Below are 18,887 nucleotides of genomic sequence, written 5' to 3' on the forward strand. Positions count from 1 at the left end.
ATTACACTGCTGCAGGCGCACTGTTGCACAGCAATATTTTGCTTCCATTTCAGTGTGGATTGTATTTGGTTATGTTTGAAAATCTACAAATTGTGAAATGTATTTTAGAGTGTTATAAAGATCTCAACAGGAACAAATAGTGGTTAATAAGTTAAGCTTTGTGTGCACTGATAATCAAATTTTATTCATGTTATGCTCAAGGCAAATACCCCACATTTTTAGTCAAACACCCAAAACTAGAGCACAGTTTAAATGAAACTACAGCAGTGCTCTGTGCCGCAGAAATACGGCAATAACATTTACTAAAATTCCATTCTTATTTGTCTTCTTTCATATTCTTGTGATAAATTATTGATCATGGTTATTAACGCTGTTTAATCAAATTAGCGTTTATTATTAATAAGGAACTTTATTTCTAATGTAAGAGTTACATAAGAACTGCAAAACTCAGTTTCTGCAATATTCTTACTTACAATTCAGCAGTTGCAGCAGTTCCATGTGGGACTTGTGGAAATAGTCTGTTCAGTAGGATAAAATACAACCTTTTACATAAAACTACAGTATGTAGGAACTTCTTTGTAAAAGTTTCATCCACCTGTATCTAATTATTTACAAATGATAATCAACAATATATTAAAAAAAAAGAAAAAAAAAAGGTTTCCACAAATAGTTTTACCTGAATCTAAATGTCTTTCTGCAAATGTATTGCTAGTGAACCTGTGATGAATCTCAAGGATATTGAAAAGTTTTAATAACTCACTAATGTTAGAATAACAGAATAAAAACAAGCTTTATTGTCCAAAAATGCTTAAGGACTCAAGAAATATGACTCCAGTTTCAGATAGTATTTCCATTGTGTTTACATACAGTGCAAAAAAATAAATATAACCAACGACAAAATGTCTAACAAAGAAGGAAACATACACAGAGCTGGTAAAGATGAACTGTTTATAAAAACATCAAACAGAAAACTTGCTGTCAAGGCCTCCAAACACGTGAGTAATGTTCATTTAAATATATGTTTGTAAAATGTGTCCTATCAATTCCAGCACTGGCCTCAAAAACAAGTGAACAAAAAGAAAACAAATCAGTTGAGCTATAGTGTAACCGTTTATATCTTAAAATCACATGCCAAACGCATGCCATTTATTACAACTGTAACATGAAAAAGATACACAGATAGAGACAGAGAGAATGAGGCACAAACAACTTAAATATATAAAAATATCAAAGAACAAGCAATTGGTCCCTGTTTAAAGACAGTTTCAGTTGAAATATTGCTTAAATATATTCCTACTGACTGTAATGTTAAGTACTATAAACCTGGGATGTTAGAGGGATTATTTTTGATTTACCCATGGGGGAAAACTGAAAACTGAATCTAGATTTTCCTTTTCATCATATTATTTGAAATACTGTGGTTTCACCGGCAGGAGTCGCTGATACCCCCTGGTCTCCGTCCCCCCGCTCGCTCTCCTGCCTTGTCTGACTGACTGGCCGACAAAAAAATGTTGGCAAAACACCCCCTCCTCATCGTGTAGAAAAAAATGGCGGACAAGCGCTAAATCCACATCAGAAACAAACACACACGTTACAAAGCAAGGTAAACATCCTCGGATACACCGAGCAACGTCTCCGTTTGGGCTCGGCTTCAGCGCTGAGCCCGGGTTAGCCCGGGTTAGCGGCAGCGCGCTGGTATGCTCCCTTTTCTGCTAATGCTAATATTTATAATCAGGTCAGCGAGCTAGCGAGCCACCTAGCATGCTAAGCTAAGCATCCCGGGCAGTGGGCATGTCTGTGTGTAGCCGTGCGTAGCATAGCATGCTGCTGTGTTGTCTGCGCCGCTGCTCCGCTGGTGTGTGTGTGTGCGTGTGTGCGTGTGTGTGCGCACCCACACACGTTTGTTTAGCTGCAGTCTTGATGCCTCGCACATTTGGCGGTAGCGTTGATTTAGTTTCAACTCTTGAGCAACACAATTAGCGCTGCTGTCACGTAAACGAGCATCTAGCGCTCATGCAAATGTAGCGGGGGGAGCAGGGGGCTGTCCCCATGTGTTGGCTGCTTTGTGTTTTGAATGGAGCTCAACAAATTCCGGCAATGTAAGTAAGACGGGAGGATTTTTGGGCCACACATAGAAACATAACGGCCCCGTACAGATGTCAGACGAGTGTTAGCGGACGCAGGTTGAGTTTTGGACACTCAGAGAGCCAGCAACAGGAGGAAAGGTGTACCTGCCGGACGGTCTAACGCTCGTGTCCTCCTGTCACTCTCCCCCCAGACGGAAAAACAGGGAGCGGGGTCGCTTTAATTTGGACGCCATCCCCCTTGGCGGAGGAAAAAGGCGCACTTCTATTGAAAGGAAAATCATCCGGAGGGGAGAGACGCTGCTAATCGGTTATGAAGTTGTAAGGTAGGCATGTGTTTGTATGGCTGCCTGGCGCCTGATTTTACTTTTACATTGTGGGACCTCTCTCTCTCTGTGTCATCGCGCTTTTATTCGCTCATCTGTCTCCAACTCCCAGATTAAGCCGTTTTCTCGGCACATTCAAAATCTTTGGTTGATGTTTTTTTTTCTTTCTCAAGTGTCGCTGTGTTAACAACACTATATCATGCAATTCTTAATGTAATATATTGTGTACGTTTATAAAATCCTTTGTGTATTTATTTGCCTCAATGCCTCGTAGTTCTGCATCACACACCGTATGATGTTTGTGTCATTTGGACCCCGTTGGAGCGGGGCCACTGTGGGACTGAGTGGATAAACAGCCACTTGAAGCTGTTGTTTATGTGACTCTGACCTGTTGACCCGTGTGTTGTGTCTGGTCGGTAATGCTGCTGAGCCCACGGTCTGGGTTACAGGGGTCACCTGGACTCAAAACATGCCTCCTGTCTCTGAACCCTTCTTCACTAATTGACAATGAGAAAGTTTGTAAACACTCCCCAGAGCCATTTTTACACATTAGTTTACATTAATCAAGAGTCCATACGTTTAACTGCCAATGGGACTGTTCCATGGAAATGTATAATTAAAGTTTTGTGTAGTTGCATTAATAGTATTTTGAGATGAATATGACATCATTCTTGGAGAGGTGTTTATTTTTATTTTGAAAGCTTTTGTAGTTTCAGTTACTGCTGAATGTTTTTAGTATTTTATCCTCTTTATTTCTATCAATTTCTATGCTGTCTGCACGTAGTGTTAGTACAGCAATTATTTTGATCTTACAATGAATCTTTGTAGCATGAAAAAGTTAATGCGATCCATATGTATTACACTGTTGGTATGATCCTGGGCCTCTTTGTTGAACTTGCTCCTGTCTGCCTTCCATGACGACCCCCTGCCTGCCATGAGGTCAGAAAGACAGTGAGCTGCAATAGATAACAGTGACAGCACTCTGGTTTCCCCCTTAAAACACAGTGGTATCCTAACCACGGGGTCTGATACCCCTGAATTTTTATCGTTATGATCAGTGTTTTGACTTAATAAAAGCTATAACACCCTTTATTACCCTTTTAGTTAACCCCTTAATGTATTTGTATTTTCTTAAATAGCTTGTGAAATTCACAATGCCTGATGTTATCATGTAGGTTAGGGTTATTTTATCAGGTTATTGTCCTAGCTTTTTATTTCAACTATTCAATATTAATACAGGATGGATATTCAACCCAAGAGAAATTATTTTGTGAGAGTTTAGCCTCACATATTTGGTATCTTCAGAAACTTTGGCGTGACCGCTAGAGAACTGTTGGGCTGTTCGGCATCATCAAGCGTTGACCTTGTCCTTGATAAGTCTTAATTTGGTTTACATGACCTTGTTTATTATGGCGGCACTATTGCATCAGATTCACATCATTTAGATGCTGTGTGATTTCTCTAATCTTCAAGGTGAAATACTGTTTGTGGTGGTGTGTTTGGTTCATGACCAAATTTTGAAATAATGTAATAAAGAGCTATCTATTCTGCATACACTGTTAGTACAGCTATTATAGAAATGGTTGAAGCCAAAAATAAGAGTGACCAAATTCCCTACACTAGTGTTAATTTCATGCTTTTACCTTCCCTTGTCTTTAGAGTGGAGGCCACTGTTGCATCGCAAGCTTGGTCAGTATTGTTGGAGCATGAGGAAACCTGTACCACAGAAAGGTAAGACATTCTTACGCTACTCTTAGCATCCCCCTTCCACCAAATATTTTTAACAAATTAACGTGCACAGTAACTTGCAGGCAAACTCAGAAGTTTGACACATTTTGCTTTGATTTTGTTTCAAACAGTCCCCTTGTTGTCTTTGCGTGGGCAGATTCGTGCATTAGCTTGTAATAGTCCTGTAATCCTCTACAATGGGTCGGGCAGGTATTGCAAGGTATTGACTGATGGGAAAATCACTCATAGTTGAGAGCTTACTCTGTCTTTCTTGGCTCCTCCAGCTATAGAGTGGAAAGATGCCAGAAGGATCAAGCACGCCCGGAGTGGACGGCCCTCCCGGGTGCCCTCACAGTACCAAGGTAAATAACGTGCTGCAGCCATTGATATATGAAGTAATGTTGGCAGACTTTGCCCCAACTGTTGCCTCAGCGTTGCTTCATTAATCATCAGGATGATGTTTACTACAGATGTTGATGATGGATTTCAAGCCTTATGTCTATTTGTTGTTTTCAGTGTGTGGACTCACAAAACACTGCAGTAAAGCTGATATATAATTCAACTAAAGATTTTGAGAACTCCATGGTAATATGATTAATATCGGCAATTTCTAAATACTCTTGTTCTTCTGTTCTGCAGGGCACTTCAGTTGGGAGAAATACCTGAAAGAGACGGGTGCAGCTGCTGCACCTGCGTCATGCTTCAGACAGGTGGGCACATTGATCAGTCCACTCTTAAATGTTAAACCCGTTTGTGGATACGTCTTTTCCAGCCACTTTAGGGTTAGGGTTACCACTCTCCAGTTAACGTTTGTCTGTCATCACTCAGAGCCTCACACCTCCAGTTAATGAGTTCAAGGCCGGGATGAAGCTGGAGGCCCAGGACCCACGAAACACCACGTCCACCTGCATCGCCACGGTAGTGGGCCTGACGGGCTCGCGGCTGCGGCTGCGTTTAGACGGATCTGACAACAAGAACGACTTCTGGCGCTTGGTGGACTCCTCAGAGATCCAGCCTATTGGCAACTGTGAGAAGAATGGAGGCATGCTGCAGCCACCGCTCGGTGAGGACACACACACACACTAGTCATGAAAAAAATCGATTGATTTCACAGTATCTTTTTCTCTTTTTTAATTTTTGGGGGGTTTGACTATTTTGTCCACTAGATGTCAGTGACTGACAGCTCAGATTGCCAGTGTGTTGTGTTAACTGTCTGACACAGCTGATAAAGCCACCTACCCAGGACATTCTTGTGTCAGATATCCATGTGAAAAAAGGCACAAGAGTTGATATAGGCTGTGGTGCTGCAAACAAACAGTTCTGCTTATTATCTTCTTTATTAATTGTTTAGGAAATGTTCAGAAAGTAGAGGTAAATCATAATGTCACAGAGCCATGGTGTCAGAAATGCCCTATTTTATCCAATCTGCATTCCAAAGCACAAAAGATGTTCGATTTATAACCAAAATATTTTTATGTCTTTTAGAGAAAAAAAAAATCAAATAACTGTTTGCAGCCTTGGTTTTCTACACCTGCTTTACTCATTATGGTTGTCGTCGTCCTCAGGTTTCCGTCTCAATGCATCATCCTGGCCCATGTTTCTTCTGAAAACACTAAACGGAGCTGAGATGGCACCCTCGCGAATTTTTCACAAGGTACCTGTACAAGGCTCACAAGCGTCAACACGCTTTGTAGTTGCTGTCCTGTTTCATTTTATTTCGTAGCATTCTTAATTTGATTTGCTAGAGTTCACAATCATGTCTTTTAGATTGAGAAAGTCACCCATGACAAAACTTGCTTCAACCAGGTTCCTTAAACGGGAGAAACACCAACATTTGGTTGATTATTCTGTTCATCCTTTGTACAAATAAAGGCCACGGGCCAACCTCCATACTTGACCCTTATCTTTCTCTCCATGTTCCCCAGCAGGAGCCTCCCGCCCCGGAGCAGAACTCCTTCCAGGTGGGCATGAAGCTAGAGGCGGTGGACCGGAAGAATCCCCACTTTATCTGTCCGGCCACAGTTGGCGCACTGCGTGGTGTCGAGGTGCTGGTCACCTTTGATGGCTGGCGGGGAGCCTTTGACTACTACTGCCGCTACGACTCGCGCGACATCTTTCCTGTTGGCTGGTGTTCCCTCACCGGAGACAACCTTCAGCCACCTGGCACCAAAGGTACGATCCTCAGCAAGTAGGTGGGCGGCTTTAGGTACAAGCGTCTGACCGTTTGTGTTTACACCTTCGCTCACACGGTCAGTTGAGAGGAGATGAGAAAGGAGCCAAGGCTGTAACTTCTTTTACAAAACAGTCAGACGTCATTACGCCTCACCTTCTTTATAATGACTCGGCTTTTCACTTATCTTGGATCGTGGCAAGTCACAACAGATGAAACACATTGGGTTCCAACATCGGCAGACACAAACACATTGTATGAACTTGTTCTGCTTTAGTATTTGATGGTATGGTATCTCAGGTTTTGTCTACTGCTCTATAATAGATCTAAATTATTTTTGCGGTGGTCACTGCATTGAAAAAAGGAAATTAAAAAAATCAACAACCACATCTCTTTCCAAAACAATGTCCCTGTAACTTTGGCCGATCTTCCATCACAGCAGGTTTCACTGGGAATATTTCTGTTGTGGGAAGAGTTTGAAATGAAAACTGCCATTTTTTTCTTTATGAAACAAGCAGCTTTTACCTGAACAGTGCTGCATGCAGTGAGTTTGACTGAGGACAGCTGTGTGCAGGACCTCTATAACAAGGTTTATTACTAACACACTATTCACACATTGTTTACAGTATCTTACATCGTAAAATGGGTTTCTGCCCTCCTACAGTAAACACAAATACACAACTTAATGACTCTCTACACCAAGAAGGATTATGATAAGGATGTGAGCATCCACACTGATGAACCATAATGTGCTATGAGTATTGGTGCAAACACACTCTACGAGTTCCTGCAGTGTTGGAGCCACAGAATGGATATTGATAACTGTTGGGCTGGACCTGAAAGGTGTTTCCTGTATGTTAGAAAGAGGAAGACAGATGCAACATTGATAAGGCACTCAGTTTTTCCCCCATTTATTTATCATAACTCTTTTTAATAAGAATATGAATTATAAGAAATAGAAAACTGGAGATGATACATCTGTGCTGCTGGAATCCAAGACTCATTTGTACAGCAGAGTCATTGCATGACAAGTTGATTGATACTCTCTGTCAGGATGCAAAGCATTTTTGTGGTAAAAGAAAGCATATTTTTGAATGGCACTCGGTGGTAGAAGTGTTTTATTTTTATCCAATTTGCTTTTAAATGCAAGACTTGTTGCAGAAAAACAACCGGTTGCCACAAAAAGGAGCAAAATTTCATCAACACATTCTACAGAAATATTTACTATTACATTCATTGGTATCTGTGCGATTGGCTGGTTGACAGCGTGGAACAGTGTGTATGCATCATCTGCCTGAAGGCATCACATTGAACAGTTGATTAAGTCATCAGCATCGGGTTGCTATTTTTAATTCCTGATGGGAATCTCTGTGCAGCGATCATGTTCTTTTGAACTGTGTGACTTCGGCTCTACAGTCGACAAATCTGGTTTCGCTCGCTTTTGTGTGACAGAATCTGACAGTTAATGCCACTACATGATACAGAGTTTACTTGTTTTTTTACATCCAGTAAATAAGGACGTTTTTTTGTTGTCAGATTAAAACTGAAAAGGAACATTTCAGAAGTTGTTTTAATGGTAAGTTTTCAACATGAGGACTTAGAGCCAGACCCAGAGCTGGAAGCTTGACTACGCAAACTGTTACACAAGAAACATAAAAGGAAGAAGTGGATACGAGGGTTATCAGCCACGAGGTCAGCTGTACTCATCCACAGTCTGGGGGAGTGGAAAAGGAAGGAGGAAAACTGGGAGGCAGGACATGTCTTTGTAGCCTGCTAGTGTTTTATGAAGGCCTGGCACTCGCCCAGTTGGCAGAGTCGGGGCATGACGTGGTTGAAATGAGCCTTTGGTGCCCCCTCCGTAGGCCTCTCGCTGGCACCCTGGCTAACAGGGACTGCCTGGACACACTGGAGAGAAATAAGTTAAGAGAGAGGACAGAAACGAAGAGAAAAGACAGACATATGCTGCGAAAGGTAGAGTGTTTACATTGTCAACAGATGGTGGGAGGAGAGAAGGAGAGAAGGGAGGAAAAAAAGACAAGAAAGGAGGAGCAACACAGATGAAGAGTGGGAGAGGAGAGCAGGGCAGGAGGAGAGGGTGAATCTGAGGACAGCTGTGCAGACAACCGCACACTTTGGACTTTTGCTTTGAGCCAGAGAGAGGTGAGTAAAAGATGAATGAAATGACCAGAATTCAGTCGGGGCGATAGATTCAAAGCACTTGAGAAGATATCTTGCTGTAATATGAGGCTGGCAGCGGTGGCTTTGTGAACTCAATGAACTCAGTGCACTCAGAGGAGAGGGAAAAAACAAGGGTTGGCTTGTTACGCGCTGACTGTATTTACAAGCACTGCCACTTGATCAATGAACATCTAACCTCCAGCTCTGTAAACCTTTTAAACATATTATCTAGGAATTGTCCGATCTGGAGAGGATCAATCAGATATCTTGTTGTTGTTGGGGCCATTTTTTTTTCTTAAGCTTTACAGCGGCTCCCATATGAAAAGTAGCAGTAGCCTGCAGAGCAGACTGAGCTTTGCATTGATTGGTGTGCCTGTGTGAAAGTGTGTTTAATAAATACAACCCCACGGGCCAAGACCAGTGTTAATGAATGTGGTCGCTCCTCTCGTAAATCTGTCATGGGCTGATCCAGGATGAATACCAGTGCGTTTTAGTTTGTATACGTTAGTGTGTGTGTGTGTGTGTGTGTGTGTGTGTGTGTGTGTGTTTGTGTAGGCTTGCAGGTGCATGTGAAGCCAGGAAGCCTTACTATACTGTGGATCTGGTCCGTTGTTTTTTCATGTATACATTCTTGAAGTTTTGCCAGCTGTGGTATCTTATATACCGTATATAAGTGTGTTTTGTATTTGTGTATTTGATGTAGGCCCTCTCTTGATGTGTGTAGCATGTGCTTTTCAGCATGAGTTACATGTGATTTCTGAAAATTCTTTCCACTAAGACAGGAAGGGTTTGTGTTCATGTGTGGGAGTTTAAGAGATAAATTTTAAGACTGTCTCACAGCTGTCTGCAGCTTCCTTCTTTATTAGGGCTTATTCCCGTGGCTTTCAAGGTGTTCATACGTTTCTCCTTACTTTATTCTAGCCTTAAGGGGCTTGAGAGAAGGCTGAAAGAAAACCATCTTTGATTACCCTCATCCAAAATGACTCATTTTTATCCTTAGACTCTTTCTGTCCTTGTTTTACTTCTGCTCCGTCTGTGTTATTGGCCACAGTTCATTCAGTTACAGTCTCTCTGTGTCTCATTAGGCAATAAAGCTAAAGTGACATACTGTGCCCACCATAATAATATACATTTCCCTGCTTACTTTTAGTGCTGTCTGACCTAGCAGGTGGTTGGGGTTTATTTGCTCAGATTTTTAAGACTCCTCAGATTGGAAGTTAATTTAATTTTGTCTATGGTAGCATGGTTAGCATTAGCAGGTTATTGATGTCTTACTGCAAGAACAGTGTACCATCACAGTCTGATTTCTGTGACCCAATTTATAGACAGAAAAAATCCAGCTTTGAGTTCACTGAGAGGTTAACACAGAAAGAGCCGTCTTAGGGAGAGAATTGCAGTGTGCTCCTCTATGTGTAACCTCTCGCCCTCATTCCTTCTCTCTAATGCAATTAATGAGAAAATAACTACTCTGTGATTACATTTCATTTTACCCGCTGTGATTACATGGGAATCCTAGAGCTTTAACTCTTAATTTGTTCTTTTTCGCTGTTGTGCCACAGCTTTTTGACTCAAATCCCCCTTTTCTTGTCCAACTTTATCCACACAGTAGTGTTGCCTAAGAGCCTCGGGGCACTGACGGACGGGAGCGTGGAGAGCCCAGCCATGCACCCCACCCCAACGGTGGGCAGACCTCCAGGTCAGAGAGGACGGAAGCCAGGCAGAAGAAAAACCAAGGTCACGGGCCCCTGGGGTCAGAAGGCCTCAGCGTTGGGGCCACAGAGCATCCAGCCAGGCAAAGACCTGGGGCCCATCAAGATTCCCAAAAAACGAGGGCCAAAGCCCGGCAGCAAGGTAGGCACAATGTGGTTTATAGACACCATCAGGCACAGATTGAACTGTTTGGCCCTAATTCCAAAACATGTGATGATGAATGCAATTCAGACAGTTCTGGTTTTATTTTCCAAGGTTATAAGATAATTGTCTAACATGTTTCCATCTTAGAGGGAAAATCTTAGGCTCTTTGGGGACAAATGCTATTCACTGTAAGGCTTGAGGGTTATCTACGGTAACTGGGTCATCGTTTCTGGAAGGAGATGTTGGTTTGACTTTTTCATGCTGTGAGCACCACAGATAAAAAAAAACACCACTCACATCCTTGATTCTGTGGTGGCAGAAATCTGAGAGGAAAACATCTCAAAAGTGTCACAGCAGGAGAAGTCTTCCCCTCTTGACTCGATGTCTCCTCCGCTCTTTGTTTGCAGCTGGGCTGGGCAAAGAGGGCCGGCTGGCTGGAGGATGCCATGGCTGGCCCAGGACGGCCGGTCACAGGCCCGGGGCGCACCAGGGGCAGACTGCCCGCCAACTGGGCACAGAGGATAGCTCTTCAGCAGGCCCAGAGTCAGGCAGAACCTATCAAGATCCCAAAGAAAAGAGGGCCCAAGCCTGGCAGCAAGGTACATGCCCCTCACATACATACACACACAGACATGCTGAGTATTATTAAATAACATTGTGCAGTAATCAACTGGATATACTTTTTGAAAATACCCTTCCACTCTATGGTTTAAATGTTTCTTAAGAAAATATGTTTGTAAATGCTGTGCAAAAAAGATCCATCTTTCAACATGTTTGTTGTGTCCTGTTTGAAAATGTATAAATGAATCCCATCCTGTTTGTTGGTGCTTTCCAAGTAAGGCAGATTGAGCCGGTTTCCATTTCAAATAAACTGAGGAAAAACACAGTGGTTGCACACAGCAGTTGTTGGCAGCATGCAGTTTGTGTGCTGGCAAAGCAGGTAGCTGCACTCATCACGCCCCGATAATGTACCGAGGAGGGATTAATGGAAATACTTGGCAGAGTTATGAAATTTCCGTTTGATCTTTGTTTTGATTTTCCAGTGTTGCGACTTGTTACATTCACACAACGGCAACAGAAAGAGTCTCATCATCGATCATGAGACGTTCCTGTCGAATGCCTTGATGATCATTAACACGAAGAAGCTGTAAAACATCTGCATGTGTGTGTTTGTATCCAGAGAAAACCACGCGTGGTACCCAATCCTGTCCCCACGTCGCCCACCAGCAGCACCCCAGAGCCCGACACCAGCACTGTGCCTCTGGACAACGCCACCATCCCCAACTCTGCACTACAGGCTCCCACAGGTATATCACAGTCACAGACCTGGACATGCTGCCCATTATTATTGATGGGCTTTTTCCTCTGCCTGGGATATCCAGCGCATGTTTTGGCTCGTGACTCATGCTGCCACACACTGTCACTGGCTCTGTGCTGTCTGGTCAACGGACTCTGACAGATTCAGATCATAGAGATGTGCAGTAGCTTGGTTTCACTTGACACTGGTGGTATACAGTACTACCTACCAGAGTCTCTGTGAAGCAGAGAAACCTGCCAAGTGTTGTGAGTGATAAAGAGTTTCTGGAAACAAAGTTTACAGTCAGCAAAGTGGTGAATTAATGGATTCAATCTTTTTGCGTTCTGCAGTTTGTGTCTACCTTAACAAGTACGGCAAAGTGGGGCCCCATTTGGACCAACGGCGTATCCAGCAGCTCCCAGACCACTTTGGGCCAGGCCGGGCTTCTTCTGTGCTTCAGCAGTGTGTCCAGGCCTGTGTGGACTGTGCACACAACCAGGCCACCGTCTTCTCCTGCCTCAAATCGGGCCAAGGTGGCGAAATTATCTCAGGTAGGAGTTACAGACGCTCAATGTCAGTCCCTGTCCTTCTGTGAAAAGTCCTCAAGAAACAGCATGTTTAATTATATTCAATTAGAAGGAAAAGATTGCGCTTTTTTCAAGGAACCACCAAAAGTATTTTGGAAAAAAAAATATATATATTAGGGTTTTGTCTTGCTGAGTTCCAGAAAGCTTTTGGACACTAACCCTCACATCTGTGAACAAATGTTGTTGTTTGTAGTGAATGTGTCATTGAACAGCATATGATTTACTAACATGTGTCCATTCGTCCTGTTCAGCCTACTTTGACCAGCAGCAGCACACTCTGACCCTGCCTACAGTCAGCAGCGTCACCTATGTTCTCCGCTTCCTTGAAAAACTTTGCCACAACCTCCACTGCGATCCTCTGTTCGGCAGCCAGCCTGTGGCCAGAGGAGGCCTGCACTACAACAGCCACACGTACACTACAGGTCAGTGCTGCGCCTTTACATCTTTATAACTGAACTACTACTAACTCCTCTTGTGACACCTTAATGGTGTAATTGTTTTGGATGAAGTTCATTTTAGGAGATTTTAAAAAGATCCCTACAGAAGAAGAAAATCTGTCTGCTTTACTCATTTAGAGATGTCAGCAGCAGCAACAAATCTTTCAAACACGACAGGGAGGCGCAGCACGTTCCTGAGTATCTGTGAGGAGTCTTTTACACAGCTGCACAAAAGGAAAATAACTTGTAATCAGGGAAATTTAGTGCAAAGAATTTAGATCTCTTGGGAAGATGGATTAGATGTGAAATGCAGACAAGAACCAAAGTCTCTGCTTAATGATAATTTACATATTTGACATGTTCTGCATTTCTTCTACTCAGAATACACAAACATCTGTATCCCTCTCAAGCATGCAATGTCTCGTTAGGGTTCTACATGCGTTTAACCAGATTTTATACAGTCTGGTTAACTAATCTGGGTTTATATGCTTCTTTTAGAGAGGAGAAGTTTTGGTGACAGCCTGGCGACGGGCCCAGGCCGAGGCACCAAGAGGTTCCTCCAGAACTACAACAGTCCCCTTCCCCAGAAACTGGCCAAAATTCCCCGGCACTCCATTGAAGGTATTCCGCCTTTTAAGTTTAGATCATTTGATCAAGTCTACCATGGACCTCTGACACTATGGCAGTGTTGGTAGTCACATGACAGTCATGTGTGGACAGAGAACAATGGCCCTGTTCAGACGTTAAAGTGCATACTCGATCCGATCTGTCAGCTGTACATACATCTCACACTTGGCTTTATCTTCAATGAAATCTTCACATGCACCACAAATGATCACATGTGATTGGATCTTACTTCCCTGCTCTATATTCAAATAAACAGATGTCTATTTTTAGCCAATTCCACTGTTCCCTTGTCCATGTGCCCATTGCACGAGAGAGGAGAGTGTGAGTGAGCAAGTAGGGCACGGAGGAGTTGAACAAATCAATGCACTGTGCAGGTTGAATATGTTAGGGTAATGTAGAGTGAGCAGGTTGTTATAGAGAAATAAACCCAGACAGGATGGATATCCATCCTGAAGAGGTTTAAAATGTGATCTCGGGATTTATGAATTACCTCTGAAACAAGCTGCCCACTGCAGTTGAACAAACCTCAACCTGCGCCAAAGCAACAGTTGATCAGCGGCGAGCCGAGACGATGAAAACTTTTATCTATAATTCACATTAAACTGGACTATGCCGTTTGTAGTGAAATGAGACAGGGAGAATGGCACTTCTGTAGTGTTGTTAAAAGTAATGTCTGTGTTTTTCTAAAGCTGTGGCCCCGGATGTGACAAAAGATGGACAAAATTTTTATGATTAGAAATCGTCGAAATTATCACACCGCTTTACACGAGGCACGAGCGATCTGCTACTATTGCCTCAATTGGCAGGAAATTGTCCAGGGAATTTTAGGCCATTAGTCATGAATGAAGGGTTTCTATAACTCCTCTCTTTTTTAGCCTAATGGAAAGGTAACAGTTGTCAGGGCCGATCAGAGCGGCATCCCTTGCAATGATCTGTTACACAGAAATAACAGACCTTAGAATACAGTGATTGACCAATCAGAATACAGCATTTAACAGAGCCATGTAATAAAGTGAAATAATGTTTTATCCATTTAAAATTTCCAAAATATTTTTGGGTCATAATAAAATTGTGACAGGAATTAAACTGTGGCAGAGGATGTCGGTAAGGTAGGCAGTCGTCAGTGTGGCCCAGGAGGCATTTGCACTCACATTGTAAAAGGAATATAGCCTCATATGACCCAGATCACCTGCAAATGTGGTCAGTGTAATTTGATCTCAAATACATCTTCAGTGCGTACTGGATATGTTCACATCTGTATGTAGACCTGACCACTTACCTGTGTTAATACCAGGTGTGAATGGAGCCCATGTTTGCAGTTAGTTTACTTTCCATCTCTTTTGATGATTGGTTTTCATTCCAGCATTAACGGTTATAATTTATTTTTACTAAACGTTGGAAGATAATATGCCAGCTGCTTTGCATTCCCACATTTATGCTGAAATATAGTCTAAATTTTGCCATACTGACTTCATGCTCTGCTGGATCGTTGAATATAAGGAGTATGCTGCTCCTGGCTTGTAAAATATGAATTAGACATATAGTAGTTAAAGGAATTCACTGATTAACCAATCTTACACTCATGCATATAATATTTATTTATTATAATCAGTGGCTCTCAGCTCTAATGCTGCACCACATTTTATATGAGGCATTTTATTCTGTTAATCAACTGCTCTGAGTTGTCCAGTAAAGCCTTTATATAAGCATATAAAAGGTGCTAGTAAAACAGGAGAAGCTCTTGGCTCAAGAGCAAGTGGTATTACGTTCTGGGGCAGGAGGTTAATCATTTAATCATCTTTCAATTTCCTTTGATTTTAATTATGTTAATGGAATATTTGAAGAGATTTATGTTAAAGGGCAACGTCCCTCTTTTAAGGGGGCCTTCCTCTTTCTCAGAGGGCCAGAACACACTCATATCGCTGCAGTTTTTTTCTGAGGGTTACTGACATTTTACTGTGAAATATGACATAAGAAAGAAAAAAAAAATTACATTCTGTATTTTTTGGCTTGTATTCTCCTGCGGTATTTGGGATTGTTAAAGTACAGGTGTGTTGATTTATATTTCCCAGGCGAGTCCTTCATGGAGAACAATGTTGCTGCATCAGAGCACTTAAAGAAGAGCCCTCTCTCTCCAAACTCTACGGGACTGACACCCGGACTGAGGTCTCCCTCCAAGCTGCTGCATCACAACAACTTTACAGGTGGGAAGAGACACTGATACTATCACTAGTTTTTCTTTTTTTCTTCTTGTAGAGACGTTGACTAAGCATAACTGTTAGTGGTCTATGTCTCTACTGAGAAGTTTTATGGGAATAAAGCTGTTTTTTTTCTCACATGATATCATTCCAATTAAATGTGACAACAGATTTACAGCAGTCTGCCTCTCAGTTTAACTGGCTCCCTGGGGCATGATACAGCATGCGCCACAACTTGAATGTGAAATAAGTGTTTCCATTTCAATTTTAAGTATTGCCTTATCGGAAAGTCTGAAAAAAAAATAGAAATTCACTTGAGCAGGTAAAACGCACCTAGTGCATGCATCTGTGCAAGAGTTGACCACTTCAGCTGCCCACTACTCCTAAAGGGGTGACCGAACCAAAAGCACACTATATCTGTTGTTTTATAATAATAGGACACTTGATTTTACATCATCATGTTGAGTATTATTTTATCTGTCATTTAAATGTGTGCTTACCCATTTTTGCGTGAACAATGGTAGCAGTTTACTGGGTGATGGCGCTGTTGGTTTTCTGGAGTTTTCTGCATGGACAACCAAGCTATGACGCCAAAGATTAGGAGCTGCGTTAGTTTGCGTATTCATGCTAAGCCGTTGTCTAAATGCAACGTAACACCTTGGAGTCAGAAGAATCACAGTGAATGAACTCTAAGTAAGTAGGATTTATCCAATACAGTTTTTAAGGCTGATACTGTATTTACAGATTTATAGATGGCTTTTTAAAAAGTGCCGTTTGCTAGAAATGTTATAGCTCTGCAAGATAAATAATGTTTAAAGATTGAAATCTCCCTTGTTGTTGAAGTTACTTAGAGTGGGTAAATTAACAGTGGATAGTCCTGTTTTACTACCTTGGGTATCATTGGAGTGCTCACATGTTTGTCAGTGTGTACAGACTGAGAATGCGGAGGAATTGTCAAACATGGGCAGAGATGAGGAGGTATATCACGGAGGGTTCCACACAAGTGTTGATAAAAGAAGTATAATTTGAGCATTAGCATTAGATAAAGCAGGTTTCACAACTCAGTAGGTCTCATAAACAATGTGTCCAGTTTATTTGACTGGCTAATGATTAGCTTGCACACTTGGATGCCTCTGAAAAATATTACTGTAGAAATAATAATTGGGGGTTCTTTTTTTTTCTTTTTCTTTTTTTTAATTATATAGAGGAAGTGGAAGTGTGTTGGTGCTCGGTCAGTTAGTGGATCTGTGTGTAGAAGTGTTAGGCAGACAACATAACCGATGGATGAATCTTGAGTGTGTGCCCGTGCCTCCTCAGGCTCAGGCAGTTTCCGGGAGAGCCCGCGGCCCAGTGGTCAGGACCCCAACCTGTGGACAGTGGAGGACGTCATGCAGTATATCAGAGATATCGATCCAGTGCTGGCTCCACATGCTGACCTTTTCAGAAAACACGTATGTATTCACTCATAATGATGAAGATGTTTAGCAGAAATGTGTTACAAACCTCAACATTTCAGATGGATTTTTTATTTTTATTTTTTTAGATCACATCAACTTTTCTTTAATACCTTTCCTACTTGGTTTGCTTAACAACAAAATATTTGTTTCACTACCTCCCTCTTCTACAGGAGATTGATGGCAAAGCACTCCTATTACTGCGTAGTGACATGATGATGAAATACATGGGCTTGAAGCTTGGTCCCGCCCTCAAACTCACCTTCCATATCGACAAGCTCAAACGGCCTTGAGGAGGTCAGCTGACCAAGCAGCACCCTTCCACAGGACTACAACTCCAGCCCCGCCTCCCTGTTCTGTGATCAGTATATAATGCACTGCATATTGGACATATACTGACCATTTACATGTAGCAGCCTCCATCAGACCACCATATCTGGTATTACATACCCCTGTCCTGACCTCATCCAATGAGGAATGTCTATTTTGTGTAGCACAATCCAGCCCTAAGGCAGCATGGGATACGTAGGATCACCCACTTGTCTGTCATCTGTTCTGCATTTCAGTATAACTTGAAGAGTCATATGTGGCCATTTCAACTGTAAAAGGCATTTTTGGCCTGCTTTTATTATGTTACATTTATTCTGAACATTTCATATTTTGTACTTCATGAATATATGGACTTTTATGGTATTTTTGCCTTTTTCAATGGTTTGTGTTGGACATGTTCAAAGAAAGAAAACCCTAAAGGAAGAAAAGAAATCACTACATTGATCCCAATGGTTGGGAGTGCTTCTGATTAATGTCTCTGTTTGAGGCACAATTTTGCAATTTCAAAAATATTAATTATGGGGAGAAAAAAAAACCGTGTTTTATGAAAGGAAAAAAACATTTATTCTGAAAATACTGCCATGAGGAAATCTGTTTCTTTTGTCTTACTCTGGATGTTGTTTACAATGCCTTGTCTTGTCTTTGTTATTTGTACTTTTTTAATTTTTTATACTATATTATTAGAGTTCCTACATGGAGAGCCCTATCATACTTAACATTGTTCAATAAATATATAATTCAAAAGTTGGCTTAGTTCTCCTCTACTACATCTGCAACAAACCACAATTTGTGACTACATCCTGTTTACACTCTTACCGTTGCTACACAGATTGTTCGGTTCTCCCCTTGCACTCCTTTGCACTTATTAATTTAAAATTATACGTGTATCTTTTAATTTAAACATAATTATTTATTCATTTTCTGTTTCTTTTAATTTGAAAAAGTGCAATTTTTGGGGGGGCTTTTGTACTTGCAGCAGTTGACCAACAGGGGGCAGCATAGCACTGTTTACCTTTCTGCAGACATGTCTCCTTGCTGTTTCTCCTTGGGACTCACTGACATGCACTGCCATAGGTGGCCATATCTCCATCTGGTAGACTCTGCATGATAATGTTGGTGATATTTTTATACCACATAATGCTGATTTATCGCCGTTGTTGTTTTGTTGCTTCACTGTCAGTTTATTCTCCTGTGCTGTGTTGCTGTCTCATTTATTCTCCACTACTTAAAGACCCCTCCCTTTATGCTTATGTGCATCTATTGTTCACGTTGTTTCTGGTAAATATTGCTGTCATTGTTTCTGTCAGTACATGAGTGGGCTATTAGGCTTGTGGGCGTCAAAATTACTTGTGTCTGCTGAAGGGACTCAGCCTAAGAGAGAAAAATCTAACCACATCCTCCCAGTGAAAACAGGAAAACACAACACGTAGGGCTGAAAACAGTGACCAAACCCACTGATTCTAACTGACATGGATGAGTCTGAATGCCTATGTGTGTTTCTGTGTGTGAGCATATGACACACACACACAATCTGTGCTGTGTTTGCGTGTTGTGCTCAGGCACATGTGACACGCTCAGAGCTCATGGCTGAAGCCTGTGCTTGTTGATGTGTAATAG

General features: G+C 41.9%; 1 protein-coding gene across 3 annotated transcripts; it reads left to right on the forward strand.

Moving 5' to 3' along the window:
* Positions 1-1,556: 1,556 nt before the first annotated feature.
* On the forward strand, positions 1,557-17,895 carry LOC310998735 (polycomb protein SCMH1). 3 transcript variants are annotated; one of them, XM_083988914.1, is made up of 17 exons: positions 1,557-1,603; positions 2,279-2,410; positions 4,070-4,141; positions 4,423-4,500; positions 4,778-4,848; positions 4,967-5,201; positions 5,704-5,792; positions 6,064-6,310; positions 10,093-10,337; positions 10,748-10,939; positions 11,521-11,647; positions 11,988-12,188; positions 12,476-12,646; positions 13,160-13,282; positions 15,361-15,492; positions 16,804-16,937; positions 17,114-17,895. In XM_083988914.1, the coding sequence occupies exons 3-17, from the start codon at positions 4,117-4,119 to the stop codon at positions 17,231-17,233; spliced, it is 2,190 nt and encodes a 729-aa protein (XP_083845040.1). In that variant the 5' UTR covers positions 1,557-1,603; positions 2,279-2,410; positions 4,070-4,116; the 3' UTR covers positions 17,234-17,895. The 3 variants fall into 3 exon arrangements, with proteins under 3 accessions (XP_083845040.1, XP_083845039.1, XP_083845041.1); XM_083988913.1 differs by lacking the exon at positions 1,557-1,603 and having other exon boundaries at positions 2,210-2,410; XM_083988915.1 differs by lacking the exon at positions 1,557-1,603 and having other exon boundaries at positions 2,210-2,410; positions 6,067-6,310.
* The last annotated feature ends 992 nt before the right edge of the window (positions 17,896-18,887 follow it).

This window comes from Trachurus trachurus, assembly GCF_905171665.1.
Source record: "Trachurus trachurus genome assembly, chromosome: 16".
Taxonomy (NCBI): Eukaryota; Metazoa; Chordata; class Actinopteri; order Carangiformes; family Carangidae; genus Trachurus; species Trachurus trachurus.